This window comes from Portunus trituberculatus, chromosome 50 (genome assembly GCF_017591435.1).
Source record: "Portunus trituberculatus isolate SZX2019 chromosome 50, ASM1759143v1, whole genome shotgun sequence".
Classification (NCBI taxonomy): Eukaryota; Metazoa; Arthropoda; class Malacostraca; order Decapoda; family Portunidae; genus Portunus; species Portunus trituberculatus.
The window spans coordinates 4,565,909-4,582,276 of NC_059304.1; the positions used below are offsets into that span (position 1 = coordinate 4,565,909).

Genomic DNA, 16,368 nt, shown 5'->3' on the forward strand with positions numbered 1-16,368 from the left:
ATATATATATATATATATATATATATATATATATATATATATATTTCCTTCACCTTTTCCCACCCTTTCCTTCTCTTTCTTTTTAAAACCCACATTTCGTTCCTCACTCTTCACTTTCTCCATTCCTCTTTCTCCCTTCTCTCCCTCTTACATGTATTATATATATATATATATATATATATATATATATATATATATATATATATATATATATATATATATATATATATATTAGTTATTTTGCTTTGAATTTTATATATATATATATATATATATATATATATATATATATATATATATATATATATATATATATATATATGTATGTATAGATAGATAGATAGATATAGATATTTTTTTACAATTGCCTTTGACATCTCATCAGTTGTCTTCTTTTTTTTTTTTTTTTTACTCTTCCCAAAGTGTTTTTTTCGGTATATTTTCATTGCAAAAACAAATCAACATAAGGATTTGAGTTAATTGCGATTCATGGGGAAAATCGTTAAAAAAAAAAAAAAAAACAATCAGCTGGATTTAACTTTGCCTGAGATTCAAGGAAAGATACACATAGATATGCTAAATGTACAACTAATAGGCAAAGAAATGGATGTGGCAGTACCCCTCCTCTCCCTGTAGCCCTCCCAGTCTCCATTCCGTATACCCTTACTCAGGATACGCTGTGCTGGGAATATTTATGCATCACATGTAAGAAATGGTATACTCCTGCGGCATCCAGTCTATTCTCATTTTCTTTTATTTCGCACTTTTTCAGCATCAACGGTTATGTTTTGTATAAATGCCCATGATTCACCAGCGCTCGCTCACGTATTTTATATTACGTAATTGATGTTTCGATATTGCTCTTCCTTCGTTATAGATTAGAATGAACCGAGATTATTTATTATTTACCTACCCATTTTACGTATATCTATGTAGCTACATTATTACAGATTCACGCTTGCTATAACGTCGGCTGCATGTGGGTTTTTTTTTTTCCATTTCCATCTCCTTTCTTCTATTGTCTTCTTTCTTCACCTTCCTTTACCCCTCTCCCTCAATTCTCTTTATTTCCCACCTCTTTCCTCTCTACCATCATCCCCAAAAAACGTAAACCTGTTTTCTAAATAAACTACTAAACTATGTCTACTACAAGCTATAGCATTTTCTCATAGTTATAGTTCCTTTAAACTTGCCTTTGTCGCCAGGGAAGAGCGAGGAGGAGGAAATACGAACCCTGCAGAAAGGAAACTACTTCGGCGAGCAAGCTTTGATGAGGGAGGAATGTCGTACTGCCAACGTGATCGCCATGGCTCCAGGAGTGGAATGCCTCACCTTGGACCGGGAGTAAGTACTGCATAACGATGATGGTGGTCGTGGTGGTGGTAGTAATAGTGTCATGGGGAGTGGAATAAGTGATCTTAAGGTTGGCTTGTGTTAAGGTAGTTGCCACCGACCATAGTAGTAGTAGTAGTAGTAGTAGTAGTAGTAGTAGTAGTAGTAGTAGTAGTAGTAGTAGTAATAGTAGTTCAAGTGACTCAATTTCCGGAGACTATAAGAACGAACACACACACACACACACACACACACACACACACACACACACACACACACACACACACACACACACACACACACACGATGAGTTACTTTTTAAATGTAGTATATCATAGTAGTTTCTCGCTGCTGCTGTTTCTCTCTCTCTCTCTCTCTCTCTCTCTCTCTCTCTCTCTCTCTCTCTCTCTCTCTCTCTCTCTCTCTCTCATAGTATTATCCTATGCAGATCCTTCATCCAGCTAATCGGCGACCTCTCGGAGCTACGAGAGAAGGACTACGGCGACGAGAGTCGCGGTGTGTCCAGGCCCACCACAGGGCCGCACAACGTGGATGCCGTGGCAGGTGTGTTGAGGTTTGCTGGAGACTACCTTTTTGATGGACTTTTATGTGCTATAGATATTTATATGTTTCTCTTGTCTTCTTATCAATTTTAGGAAGAGGAAAAAGAATTTGTGCTTGATTTTATTATTTTTCTTATTTTATGTAAAAGGTGCTGGCTAAACATTCATTGAACTGTTTATATGATTTCTAGGCTTATTTATGTTATTTTTATCAAGTTGATATGCATTATTGGTAATAATGGCCTAGTAAGAATTTATAAGAAGCTGCAAGAATTCAGTCAGTCATCGGCCTAGACTGTTCACGCCTGGCCTTGAACGTGAGTGATTTGGTTAAGTGAAACTTATGAAAGATAGCTTTATGATGTCATTTCACGTCTTGATACAAGTTGACCGCGAAAACGCAGGTATAGTAACTATAGTTTGTTCTTCCAAAAACTAGAAATGATCAAATACATTTCACTTCTGACAGATTCTCGAGGTAACTTCAAAGGATAAACTGCACCTGAGTAATGCACATCAGGCACACCATTGCTTGGATATGTACTGTACCGTACTAGAGTACTGGAGGGTCTGCGCGTAAGGCGGGTGTGTGCTTTATGTCCCTTGTTAAGTCCCATAACATATAAACAAAGAGTGGAAATGACGAGGCAGAGTTCAAATTTTTCCATTAGTACCTTTCCACTGTTGTATGAGCACCAGAGAGAACTAGGCAGTGTGCTTTGCACCAAAGTGAGGTAAATTGTGGTCCGCTAACGATTTCCATAGTACACATGAATGCCAGCGTTAGTCACTGCGCCACCTATTTTCATACAAAAATAACATAACTTGTCAATAAATTCATCATTATTATGTCTGGCTGTCAAATGGTTGAGGTTAAACATGTCCAGTTTCAACAAATAAGGAATTATATGGGTAACTCGTAAGCCCTCCATAAAATGCCCTTGGAGGGTAGCGCGTCAACGAGGGTAGAACATTACTAGTCTATAGTAAAACTAAATTGTATTAGCCCATAGGATGAGGCCGATAATCCGTGTCACGTTGCCATATCTTTCATTACTTCAAGAAAAACGGAATAACAGGTTTCTGTATATATATATATATATATATATATATATATATATATATATATATATATATATATATATATATATATATAAAGTGGGATGGGGGACACAAGAGATACGAAGATCTCTGCAGATGATTACGTTATAAATAAAGGCAGTAAATGTTCTGGTTATAAAAGTGAAAATGAAACTGGCAATTTACATAATATTTACTGTTATATCCTCTCGAGATACCCAATCTAACGTAGTGCTGAGCGGTGAAAAGAAACATAAGATGAGACACCATTTTATTTTAGTTATTATCCCAAGCTCCATTTATTTAATGAATATCATTGGATGTAGAGATTTTTTTCCCCTTGGTGTGGCTGTACAACACACAGACGGGGAAACGTCTGTGTGTACTTCCATTGTGGTGACCAGGAAGGGAGTCGATTTGCACATGCGTGCCTGCCTGGTGACATGATCCGCCCCCCCTTCTCCAGGGAAAAAATAATAAGCTAGTTTGCAATCTTTTATTTTTCCATTACTTCTACTCCTTGACAGGAAAGAAGAATTACTAACTACTTAATGACAATGATTTTGATAGCTTGTGGATAAAAATAGACACCTATCGCGATAACCCGACATAATCTATCGCATAAACCCGCCAGTATGCGCACTGAGCCGGCGTAACCTTCCTTCACTTACAGTACTCCATGCTGAGAAACTGTAACGATAGAGGGCAGCGTGATATCCGCCATCATAGCAGATACAATTTTACACTACTGGTGAAACTTTCGTGGTCGTATTCCAGTCTGGAGGTTTCGTAGCTCATTGTTTGCTGAAGGTATCACCGACCGCGCCTCCTCTACTCTACCTAATAGAGGTTAGAATATATAGGGTGGCTTTAGAAGCATGTTATCATGTACTTTGCGTCCCTCACTTTACGCCACCTACTTTCCCCTGACGCACCTAGCCTGATCCGTGCCACAAGACCCCACAACTAGATAATTATGCCCTTCAGTGCACCACGCACAAACCGATACTACCAGTCTACTACAGCACGAGCCCCACCGTGCTGCCAGCGATAAACCATAGTTTAAAGCTAGTTTACTATTCTTAAGCCGCCCCCCTATTCCCGTATATTTCACTATGTATATACTGCAAATCTGATAAACCATGTATTATTATTATTATTATTATTATTATTATTATTATTATTATTATTATTATTATGTATTGTTGTTTTATATTTTCTACTACATATTAGTGCTTTCTTCAGCCTCATTTCACTCTGCGGTAAGAAACTGAAATCTCGTATCTGAAGCTTCCATCAAAGTCCTCACCTCATCCAAGCCAATCTTTCTCTGGCACAGAATATGCCTACATACGGCTGGATGATCTGGATGTGATTGCCACTCTGGGTGTGGGCGGTTTCGGCCGCGTGGAGTTAGTGCAGTACACCCATGAAAAGAATATGACCTTCGCCCTGAAGTGCCTCAAGAAGCAACACATCGTGGAGACACAACAGCAGGAACACATCTACTCTGAGAAGAGAATCATGATGTCTGTCCACAACCCTTTCATCGCCAGGTGTGTGTGTATATATTTATCTAGTTGTATTTACCTAGTTGTAACATACAGAAAAAGAGCTATGCTCGTGCTGCCCTGTCTCCATATCTATGAAAATCAAACATTTCTTTGAACTTATTGATTGTTCTCTTATCTAAACCGCTCCACAATTCTAAACATCTTTGTGGAAAGCTGAACTTCTTGATATCTCTCCTGCAGTTGTCCTTTCGTAATTTCTTTCAATGTCCTCTTGTATCACTGTTGTCCCAGATTAGTAAATCTTCTCTATCTAATTTTTCCAGTCCATTAATTGCTCTGTACTCTGCTATTAGATCTCCTCTTTTTCTTCTCTGTTCTAAGCTTGTAAGACTTAGTATTTCTAGCCTTTCTTCATATTACAGTTTATTTAAATCTGGGGGAAGCTTTGTTGCTGCCCTCTGTATTCTCTCTAGTTTCTTTAATTGTATCTTTTTGTTCAGTGACCATGCTGTAGCTGCATGTTCTAATTTTGGGCATATTAGAGTCGTTAATAGTTTTTTATCATATCTTCATCTATGTAAGTGAATGCCACCTTTATGTTTCTCAAAAGTTCATAGGCATTTTCTGTAACTCTGTTTATGTGCTTTTCTGGTGACAAGTTATCCACAATGGTTACTCATAGGTCTTTTTCTTCAGACCTCTTCTTAATTTCTTCATTCCCCATTGAGTAAACTCCCTTCGGCCTTCTTTTGCTCATTCCAAATTCTAATACACTGCACTTTTTTTGTATTAAATTCCATTTCCCATGTTAATGTCCATTCCACTATTTTATCCAACTCTTGTTGTAGTGCCTCAATCTTTTTTTTCTATTCACCCTGCTCTTTAATTTAGCATCATCTGCAAACAGACTGATGTAACTGTCTATATTTTCTATTATATCGTTCATTTATACCACAAACATTATTGGTGTTAATACCGACCTTGCGAAACTCCACTTAAGACTTTTTCCAGGCCAATTTTTTATATCTTATAATTGTTCTCATTTCTCTGTCTTTTTAGAAAGTCAGCCATCCATTTCAGAAGTCCTCCCTTAAGTCCTCCATTTTGTTCAAGTTTCCACAGTAACCTTTTGTGTGGGATCTTGTCAAATGCCTTCTTTAGATCTAGGTATATGCAGTCCACCCAGCCATCCCTTTCTTGCACTATGTCAACCACTCTTGAATAGAAGCTTATTAAATTTGTGACACATGATCTTCCTCTTCGGAATCCATACTGTCCATCTGTCAACATACCTTTCTCCTCCAGATACTCCCTCCATTTCTTCTTTATTATCCTTTCACATATTTTTGCTATTACACTGGTCAGTAACATTGGTAGCTATGTAGTTTAATGGATCCTTCTTATTTCCCCCTTTGAATATGGGCACAATATCTGCTCTTTTCCAGTCTGTTGGTACTTTACCATCTGTTAAGGAATTCATAATGATGTTGTGGACTTTGCTAAGTGGTGACTGCATTTCTTTACAATCCAGTTTGACACTCCATCGGAACCTGAGGCTTTCCTTTCATCTTGTTCTGTCATTATTTTCTTTACTTCTTCTACTGACACTTGTATTTCACAAAAACCATCAGTTAATTCCACTAGGGTTTGACTTTGGAAGTCATTATCTCTTGTGGAGACTAACTGGAAGCATTTGTTCATCGCTCCCACCATATCTTCTGGGTCTTTGTACATTTTATTATTGTATTTTAGTTTGTTTATTTCTCCCTTGTTTTTCAGCTTGCCATTTACATATCTGTAAAACTATTTTGGCTGGTCCTTACATTTATTCACTATATCCTTCTCATAGTTTTTCTGTTCCATCTTCTGAATCTTGAAGTACTTGTATCTTTTCCAGGCATAGTCTAACCAATGATTTGGTCTTCTATTTCTTCTCCATCTCTTCTAGGCTTTTTCTCTTTCCATCCTTGCTAACTCACATCTTCTGTTAAACCATTCCTTGTGTCTAGGCTTTTCTTGATTGGCACATGTTTCATTATTCCTTCATTATACTTCTCCATTAAAACATTCCACTTCAGTTTTCTCTGAAATATGAAATTCAGTCCAGTCTGCGTGTTCAAAGTACTTCTGCTGTAATTGTACCTTTTATTTTTATAGTCCATATTCCTAATTTCTTCCAGTCCTTCTTTCAGCCTGAAATCAAGGAAATACATGGTCACCTCTACCGAATGGACTCTTATATTCCAAGTTATTGAGTATCTCTGGTTCTTTTGTAAATATTAAGTTCAATCATGATGGTTCTTCATTTGCTCTGTACCATGGGCTGTCCTTCACCCACTGTGTATTTACCTAGTTGTATTTTCCTAGTTGTAGTTTTACAGGGCATGGGGCTTTACACTCGTGTGGCCCCGTCTCCATATCTACAATTATCCAATTTTTCTTTAAAACTATGCACACTCGTAGCTGACACCACTTCTTCACTCAAAATGTTCCACGTCACAACACATCTTTGTGGGAAACTATAATTTTTAACATCTCTCAGACATCTTCCCTTTCTCAGCTTTTTACTATGCGATCTTGTGCTTTGAATGTCATATTCTTCTCTCAGGATCAGTTTCTCATTATCCACTTGGTCCATTCCATTGATCAATTTATAAACATGTATCAGATCCCCTCTCTCCCTTCTCTGTTCCAGGGTTGGTAGATCCATAGCCTTTAGTCTCTCCTCATATGTCATCCCTTCAAATTCTGGAACCATTCTTGTAGCCATTTTTTTTAGTCTCTCCAACTTCCTTATGTGTTTCTTTTAATGAGGGGTCCACACTACTCCTGCATATTCCAATCTGGGTCTTATTATAGTACTTATCAATTTCTTCATCATTTCTTTATCCATGTAGTGAAATGCTACTCCAATATTCCTTAGCAAATTATATGTCTCTCTGAAAATTCTATCAATATGGCTTACCGGTTGATTGTTTTCTTCCATCGTCATTCCTAAGTCCTTTTCCTTTTTTACTTTCTCCAGTTCTACTCCATCTCCCATCTTATAGATTCCCACAAGTCGTCTTTCACTCTTTCCCATTTCCAGGACATGGCCTTTATTTTTATTTATTTATTTATTTATTTATTTTTTTTTTTTTTTTTTTTTTTTTTTTTTTTTTTATCTATACCATGTGGGCTTTCCACAGGAATTTATGGGCTAAAGGTGATACTGTTTAGGGTACCTCCTATCTCAAAGCCCACCCGCTAGGAAACCGTTGCCCTGAGTGAGGAAGCCCAACCTACACTTGGACCTTGGACAGGATTCGAACCCGTGTGCTTGGAGACCCCTCGGACCCCAAAGCGCGCATGGTTCCACTGTACCATGGCAGCCCATTTTTTGTCCACATTGAATTCCATTTCCCACTTTTTACTCCATTCCCAGATCTTATTTAGGTCTTCCTGCAGTATTTCACAATCCTCTTTTTGCTTTATAACTCTACACAGTTTCATATCATCCGCAAACAGATTTATGTATGTGTGTGTGTGTGTGTATTTACCTAGTTGTATTTACCTAGTTGTTGTTTACAGGAGGGGAGCAAGCTCATATTGACCCGTCTTTATACCTTGTTTCGTCCAGCTTAGCTTTGAAACTGTGAACACTGACTGCATTTACAATGTCTATATCTAATCCATTCCAGGTGTCCACAGCTCTATGAGGGGAACTGTACTTCTTAATGTCTCTTATACACTGCACCTTCTTCAGTTTCTTCCCGTGTGTGTGTGTGTGTGTGTGTGTGTGTGTGTGTGTGTGTGTGTGTGTGTGTGTGTGTGTGTGTGTGTAATTCACTGTTTGATCTGCTGCAGTCTCTGACGAGACAGCCAGACGTTACCCTATGGAACGAGCTCAGAGCTCATTGTTTCCGATCTTGGGATAGGTCTGAGACCAGGCACACACCACACACCGGGACAACAAGGTCACAACTCCTCGATTTACATCCCGTACCTACTCACTGCTAGGTGAACAGGGGCTACACGTGAAAGGAGACACACCCAAATATCTCCACCCGGCCGGGGAATCGAACCCCAGCCCTCTGGCTTGTGAAGCCAGCGCTCTAACCACTGAGCTACCGGACCGTGTGTGTATTTACCTAATCGTATTTACCTAATTGTAACATACGGGAAAAGAGCTATGCTCGTACTGTCCCATCTCCATATCTACTAATGTCCAGCTTTTTCTTAAAATCATGAATATTCCTTGCGTTGACCACTTCCACGTCTAAACTATTCCATGCTTCCACTCTTCTATGAGGGAAGCTATATTTTTTCACATCTCTCCTATAAGTGGCCATTTTTAGTTTTTTCCCATGCCCTCTCGACATTCTTTCATTCCACATACACAGATCTTCCCTATCCATTTTTCCATGCCAATCATCACTCTGTATATTGCTATCAGGTCTCCCTTTCTCTTCTGTTTTCCAGGGTCGGAAGTTGCATTCTGTTCAGTCTGTCTTCATAAGTCAAATCTCTTAAGTCAGGCACCATTTTGTTGCAGCCCTCTGTACTTTCTCTAGTTTCCTTATGTGTTTCTTTAAGTTCAGAGCCCACTGTATTGTTGCATATTCAAGCCTTGGTCTTATCATTGCAGTAATTATTTTCTTCATCATTTCTTCATCTAAATATACGAACGCCACTCTTATGTTCCTCAATAAGTTCAATACTTCTCCAATTATTTTGTTTATATGTCTCTCTGGCGATAGGTCATTGGTAATTGTCACCCCAAGGTCTTTTTCTTCATGACTGGTTTTATGTCTTCATTTCCTATCTTGTACATACTCCTGATTCTTCTTTCACTCTTGCCAAACTCTAATTTCTTGCATTTTGTCGTGTTGAACTCCATTTGCCATGTACAGCTCCATTTCCATATTCTGTCCAAGTCTTCCTGGAGTAGTTCGCAATCTTTGTCACATCTCACTTTTCTTAACAATTTTGCATCGTCTGCAAATAGGCTCACATAACTGGACACCCCATCCACCATGTCATTTATGTAGACCGCGAACATTACTGGTGCCAACACTGATCCCTGTGGAACTCCACTCTCCACCAAGCCCCATTCTGATGGTCTGTCCTTAATTATTGTTCTCATTTCTCTTCCTACCAAAAGTCTTCCATCCATTTTAGTAAACTGCCATGCACTCCTCCTACCATTTCAAGTTTCCAGATCAGTCTCCAGTGTGGTACCTTATCAAAGGCCTTTTTTAAATCCAGATATATTCCATCAGCCCAACCATCTCTTTCCTGTATTACATCTATCACCCTCGAATAGTAACATATCAGGTTTGTCGTGCATGAACGCCCTTTTCTAAAACCAAATTGACACTCACAAAGTATGTCATTTTCTCCAAGAAGTCTGTCCATCTATTCTTCACCACCCTCTCACACATCTTAGCTACCACACTTGTAAGTGACACTGGTCTATAGTTCAATGGGTCTCTCTTGTTACCTGATTTATAAATTGGGACAATGTTAGCTCTTTTCCAGTCTTGGGGCACTACGCCTTCCCTTAATGAGGCATCAATTACTTCACAAACTTTTTCTGCCAATTGCTCCCTGCATTCTCTTAAAATCCATCCTGATACCCCATCAGGTCCCACAGCTTTTCTCACTTCTAAACTCCCCATCATGTTCTTGATCTCCTCCACAGTTACTTGAAACTCCTTCATAATCCCTTTCTGTTCCATTACCAGTGGTTTGTCAAAAGCAGTCTCCTTTGTGAATACCTTCCGAAAGCATCCATTCATAGCCTCTGCCATTTCCCTGGGATCCTCACTGCATACTCCATTTACTTCTAAACTTTCAATACTTTCTCTATTTTTGATGTTGTTGTTCACATGTCTGTAAAAAAGCCTTGGTTGGTCTTTACATTTATCAATTATATCCTTTTCTTGTTTCTTTCTTTCTTCTCTTCTAATCAACACATATTCATTTCTTGCTCTTTTGTAACTTTCCCACTGCTTAATCCGTCTTTTCCTTCTCCACCTCTTCCATGCATCCTCTTTTCTTGTTCTAGCCTTTTCACATCTATCGTTAAACCAGTCCTGCTTTCCAACTTCTCTATGTTGTCTTATTGGTACAAATTTTTCTCACCTTCTTTGTATATTTTTATAAATTCCTTCCACTTTTCATTTGCTCCTTAGCACTCTTGAATTTCATCCAATTTGTCTCTTGAAAGAATTTCTTTAGGTTTCCAAAATCTGTCTTGGCATAATTCCATCTTCCCACTTTATATTCTTCATTTCTTCTAGATTTCTCTTCATCTATCACCTTGAACTCCAAAACTGCATGATCACTCTTTGCTAAAGGGCACTCCACCCTCATCTCCTCAATGACCATTGGCTCTGTACTAAAGACCAAGTCCAGTCTTGACGATGCTCCCTCTCCTCCAAACCTAGTATCTTCTTTGACCCACTGAGTTAACACATTTTCCATTGCCAGTGTCAATAGTGTATTTCCCATGTTGTCTCTGATCCTTCCATTGACCAGTCCTCCCAACACACCTCTTTACAATTAAAATCTCCCATCATTATAGTTCGTTCACAGCCACCCAACATTTCTTCCAGACATGTTCCTGTATCACTTATCATTTCTTCATATTCCTGTACTGACCATGCATTTGTCTTAGGTGGTACGTACACCACTATGTAGTGCCTCTTTTTCCTTCATTAGTTTCTGCTCTGATCTTTAGCACTTCTGCCTTTCCCATACCTTCTTTCACTTGATCCACCTTTATATCTTTTTAACCAGCAACATCACTCCTCCTCCCATCTTACCTACTCTATTTCTTTTCCAAACATTATATTTCCCTTCTCCAACCATCATCAGGTCTTCTCCTCTCTCAGTTTTGTTTCAGTAAGACCCACAATATCTGGGTTCTTGTCCCTCAAGTAATCGTTGAGTTCTAAAATCCCGATATCACTCCATTTATGTTGGAATACATTACATTCGCTCATACGTAAGTTTCTTTAGTCCTTTCTTGCTGTACTTTTCTGGGTTATGAACCACTTCCTCAGTCTCATATCCAAGATTCTCCAGAAAAACTCTTTCTTCTCCTCTTCTGTCCTCTCTTCATTTTTTTCAAAGCCTCCTTTCTCAACTCATTTAACATTTCTCTTTCCTTTTCACCGAGATCTCTTCTCAACCAAATCTTCCTTGTTGTTTCCTGCTGGGCTAGCCTCCATGACTTCTCCACCAATTCATCTACATCCTTTTGTGACTTAAGTTTGATTCTTATTGGCCTCATACCTTCTCCTGTGAACTTTCCAATTCTATGGAAGTCCTCTATTTCTTGTACTAGGTCTTTTCCTCCTCCTGCACCACATTAATGATATTATTTATCACCTTTTTATGTTTTTCTCTCTCCATTTTACTCGGTGTCTTATCCTCCTCCACACCAAATATCACCACACATCTCTTTTTGTCTACAGTTTCCCTCACCAATGTCTCATTTGACTTAATAATCTTCACCACTTTCTCAGCAATCTTCTCTTCTATGATCTGTTGATCTATAATTTCAGCAAGGCCCAAAGTTTTCTCCTCAGACTCTTTGATTTCCTTTTCCAGACTTGCAACTTTGTAATTTACCTCCTTTCTTTCCACTTCCTGACTTTTTTTCCATTCAGCCTGCTTCTCCATCACTTTTCCTAAAGATTCTCCACATTTGTCGCAATTCACTTTAATTAACTTAACTTCCTCTTTCAGTGCTGCATTTTCTTTCTTCATATCGGCGCACTCTTTCATTACATTGTCATAACTCGTTTCCAGGCCCCCATACTTTTCAAACAGTTTTTCAATTTTATCTTCCAACTCCAGAATTTTCTTCACATAAACGCTCTTCTCCATTATTCCTTGAAATCCTGTGAAGTCTGATTCATCCTTCGAGTTCACGGCCGCCATGTTGCGCAGATGTAACAAACTTCAGCTGATGGCTCAAACGCAGGCTACAGTTTATATTCACCTTCCCTGGACATTATTTTGCTAATCAACAGTTAACATGACTATATGGAGATGGGACAAACATTACAAGCTCCTTTCCCACCTTGGTTACTCTTAGGCAATGGTAACTGTAGAATTAGAAATGATTGCTCTGGAGCTCAGCGACCACATCCGCCATCGACGGTGTCCCGTGTGTGTAATAATGTGTGTGTGTGTGTGTGTGTGTGTGTGTGTGTGTGTGTGTGTGTGTGTGTGTGTGTGTGTGTGTGTGTGTGTGTGTGTGTGTGTGTGTGTGTGTGTGTGTGTGTGTGTGTGTGTACCTATTTGTGTATTATAGGGCCCGAGCTAAGCTCTCTGTGACCTGTCTCCTTGTCCATTCCTGTCACATCTCTCTTTCATGTGATTGACACACACCACGTCAACGACATCACTCCTCAGTTTATTCCACTAATCAATGCTACGATGTGGGAAACTGTATTTTCTCACATCATTTAGACAGATGTCTTTTATTTGCTTTTTTCCATGTCCTCAGAGATGATTACTTGTGGTCACCTTTATCAACTTTCTATCCAGTATGTCAATCTTGTTCACCAATTTATACATAGTTATCATGTCTCCTCTTGTTCTTCTCTCTTCTAATGTGGTCAGCCCCAGCTTCCTCAGTCTTTCCTCATAGTCTGACTCCCTGAGTCCTGGTACCATCCTTGTTGCCAGCCTTTGTACCCTTTCTACCTTCTTCGCATTTTTCTTCATATGCGGTGACCAGACACAAGCTGCATATTCTAACTGGGGTCTTATTAAGGTACATAATATCTTCTTCATCATTCTTTCATCTAGGTAGTGGAACGCAAGGCCAATATTTTGAAGCATGTTATATGTTTTCCAAAAAATCTTGTTAATGTGTTTCTCCGGTGACAAAGTGTTTTGCACGGTTACTCCTAAGTCTTTCTCCTCATTGGTCTCTTAAATTTTCTCATCACCCAGCCTGTAATCCCAGTTTGGTCTGTATCTACTTCTCATTTTCATAACATGGGTCTTGTCTATATTAAATTCTATCTGCCACTCCTTACTCCACTCATATATTTTATCAAGATCTTCCTGTAACTTGTTACAATCTTCCACATTCCTTACTCTCCTCATAATTTTAGTATCGTCTGCAAACATGTTCATGTAACTGTCAATTCCTACTGGCATATCATAACATAAATCAAAAACATGATGGGACCAAGCACTGACCCTTGTGTAACTCCACTGGTTACCTTCTTCCACTCGCACTTCCTTCCTCTCACCACTGTTCTCATTTCTTTTCCCACTAAGTAATTTTCCATCCATTTTGCTAGTTTATCATTTTTCCTCCTCCAATCATCTTTAGTTTCCACATCAGTCTATTGTGTGGTACTTTATCAAAGGCCTTTCTCAAGTCCAGGTAGATAGCATCCACCCATCCCTCTCTATGTTGTAGTATGTCAGTCACTCTTGAATAAAAACATAATAAATTGGATACGCACGATCTTCCTTTTCTGAAACCAAACTGTCTTTCACTCAGAATGTTTTCACTTTCTAGATACTCACTCCACTTAGCTTTAATTACTTCTTCACGTACTTTGCACAATATACTAGTCAACGATACTGGTCTATAATTTAGCGGTTCCATTCTACTACCATTCTTATATATAGGCACAATGTCAGCTCTTTTCCACTCTTTCGGGACTAATCCTGTTCGTATGGAGGTTTCCACAATATTAAATACGGGGTTCATACAATTGATCCTTACATTCTTTTAGCAACCTCCCAGATATACCATCAGGCCCCATTGATTTATTAATATCCAGATTGCTTATAATTTTCCTTACATCTTCCTTAGTAACCATGATGTCCTGCATTTACTTTATTTCCGTAGATCTTCCTCCCATAAAATGCTCCTCCTTTGTAAACACTTTGTAAAGTTGTCGTTCAAAATTTCAGCTATATCTCTAGCATCCTCATATACTTCTTCCCTGTTTTTTTACCTTTACTATTGCCTCCCCTTATATTTAGTTTGCCATTTATGAATTTGTAAAACATTTTTTGGGTCACTATCACAGTTTTCCACCACCCTCTGTTCATATTCCTTCTGTGCTGTTCTCCTTACTTCAACATATCTATTCCTTGCTGTTTTGTAAATTTCTCTTGATCACTGTTTTTCTTAAGTTTCTTCCATGCCTTTTCTTTGTTCTTTTTTGCTTCTTCACAATTTCTATTAAACCACTGTTTATTATTTAAAGTCCTCTTTCTGTAATATGGCACAAACTGTTTCACAGCAGAGTTATACAAATCCATAAATTTATCGTATTTCAATTGCATATCCCTTTCCTGGTATACCACGGACCAGTCAATTTCATTAAAGAACTCCCTTATATGGTTATAATTTGCCCTAATATAATTTAATTTTTCCTCCCTGCGTTCCACAATCTTATTCGTGCTTAATTCCATATCCAGCTCAAAGCTTAGGACATCATGATCGCTTCTCCCCAAGGGACATTTATGTTCAATTTCCTCTTTTAGAGATGCCCTGGTAAATACCAAATCCAACCTTGCTGCAACATCTTGTCCCCTGCACCTTGTTGGTGATCTCACCCACTGTGTCATCAAGTTATTTGTTGCTACCTTTAACAATTCCTCTACCCACTCACCACCGTTCACCACTTCATAGTCTTCTCACACTATTTCTTTACAATTAAAGTCTCCGACTATCATCACTCTATCCTTTCTGATGAGTTCTTGCTTCATTCTGTCTAGAGTATTTCTCATCACCATTTGGTACTGTTCATATTCCCAAGCACTGGTTCTGGGTGGTATGTATACTGTTATAATATTAATGTCCCTCTTGCCATCTGTTATAAGCATACTTATCACTTCCTCATTTCTCTTACTATAGTTCACCTCCTTCATTATCAGATCTTCCTTAGTAAGAACCATTATACCACCACCTCCTTTATTTTTTCTATAATTTCTCCATACTTTGTAGTGTTTTACAACAAACCAGTCTAGCTTTATTTCGGGCCTTAGCTTTGTTTCCACTACACACATTATGTCCGGTTCGTTATTTCTTAGGTAATCCATACATTCTAGCCTCTTAGACAGAAATCCATCTATATTCGTGTAAGTCACTTGTATTCCATTCCTAGTCTCATTCTTCCATGTAATGTCTATTCTGTCTGTTTTATCCACCACTTCTTTAGCCTCCCATTTCTCATCCTCCAAAAAAACTTGGTCTTTTCCTTCTCTGTTCTTTCGTCATTCCTCTCTTTCACTTCAGTTACAAGCTCTTTCATTTTCATTCGTTCATCCTGTGACATATTTCTTCTTATGTAAATTGTTTTGGTTTTCTCAGAGTCCTTAAGTTTCCAAGCCCTCCTCAACAAGGCCTCAGCTGCCACCTGAGACTTTAATTTTAATTTTAATGGTCTATTCTTGCCTTGCTCAAAAGCTCCCAATCTCACACTTTCTTCTACCTCAGCATATAGGTCCTCTTATTCCACAGAGATCTTGTTCAGTAAAGACTTAATCCTGTCATTTTCCTTATCCCTCCTGTCCTGCCAGTTCCTGTTAGTTTGTTCCCTCAATCTTATTATGATCACACATTTTTTCTTTTCAGCAATATCTCTCACCACACACTCATTTTCCTTTAGTGCCTTTACCATTTCCCTCTGCGTAATCCCTTTATTTTCCTCTTCCTGCTTTTTCACTATCTCCCTAAAGGAGATGTGTGTGTGTGTGTGTGTGTGTGTGTGTGTGTGTGTGTGTGTGTGTGTGTGTGTGTGTGTGTGTGTGTGTGTGTGTGTGTGTGTGTAATTCACTGTTTGATCTGCTGCAGTCTCTGACGAGACAGCCACTTACTCACAACGAGCTCAGAGCTCATTATTTCC

The 16,368-nt window shown here is 38.6% G+C and overlaps 1 protein-coding gene across 2 annotated transcripts in view; it reads left to right on the top strand.

Moving 5' to 3' along the window:
• Window positions 1–16,368, top strand: part of LOC123499641 (cGMP-dependent protein kinase, isozyme 1-like) — a 300,599-nt gene that overhangs the window by 272,556 nt on the left and 11,675 nt on the right. For both annotated transcript variants that reach the window (XM_045247975.1, XM_045247976.1), the window contains 3 exons: window positions 1,206–1,344; window positions 1,781–1,896; window positions 4,315–4,531. In XM_045247975.1, coding sequence (XP_045103910.1) covers window positions 1,206–1,344; window positions 1,781–1,896; window positions 4,315–4,531 — 472 coding nt within the window. The remainder of the gene's footprint in view (window positions 1–1,205; window positions 1,345–1,780; window positions 1,897–4,314; window positions 4,532–16,368) is intronic.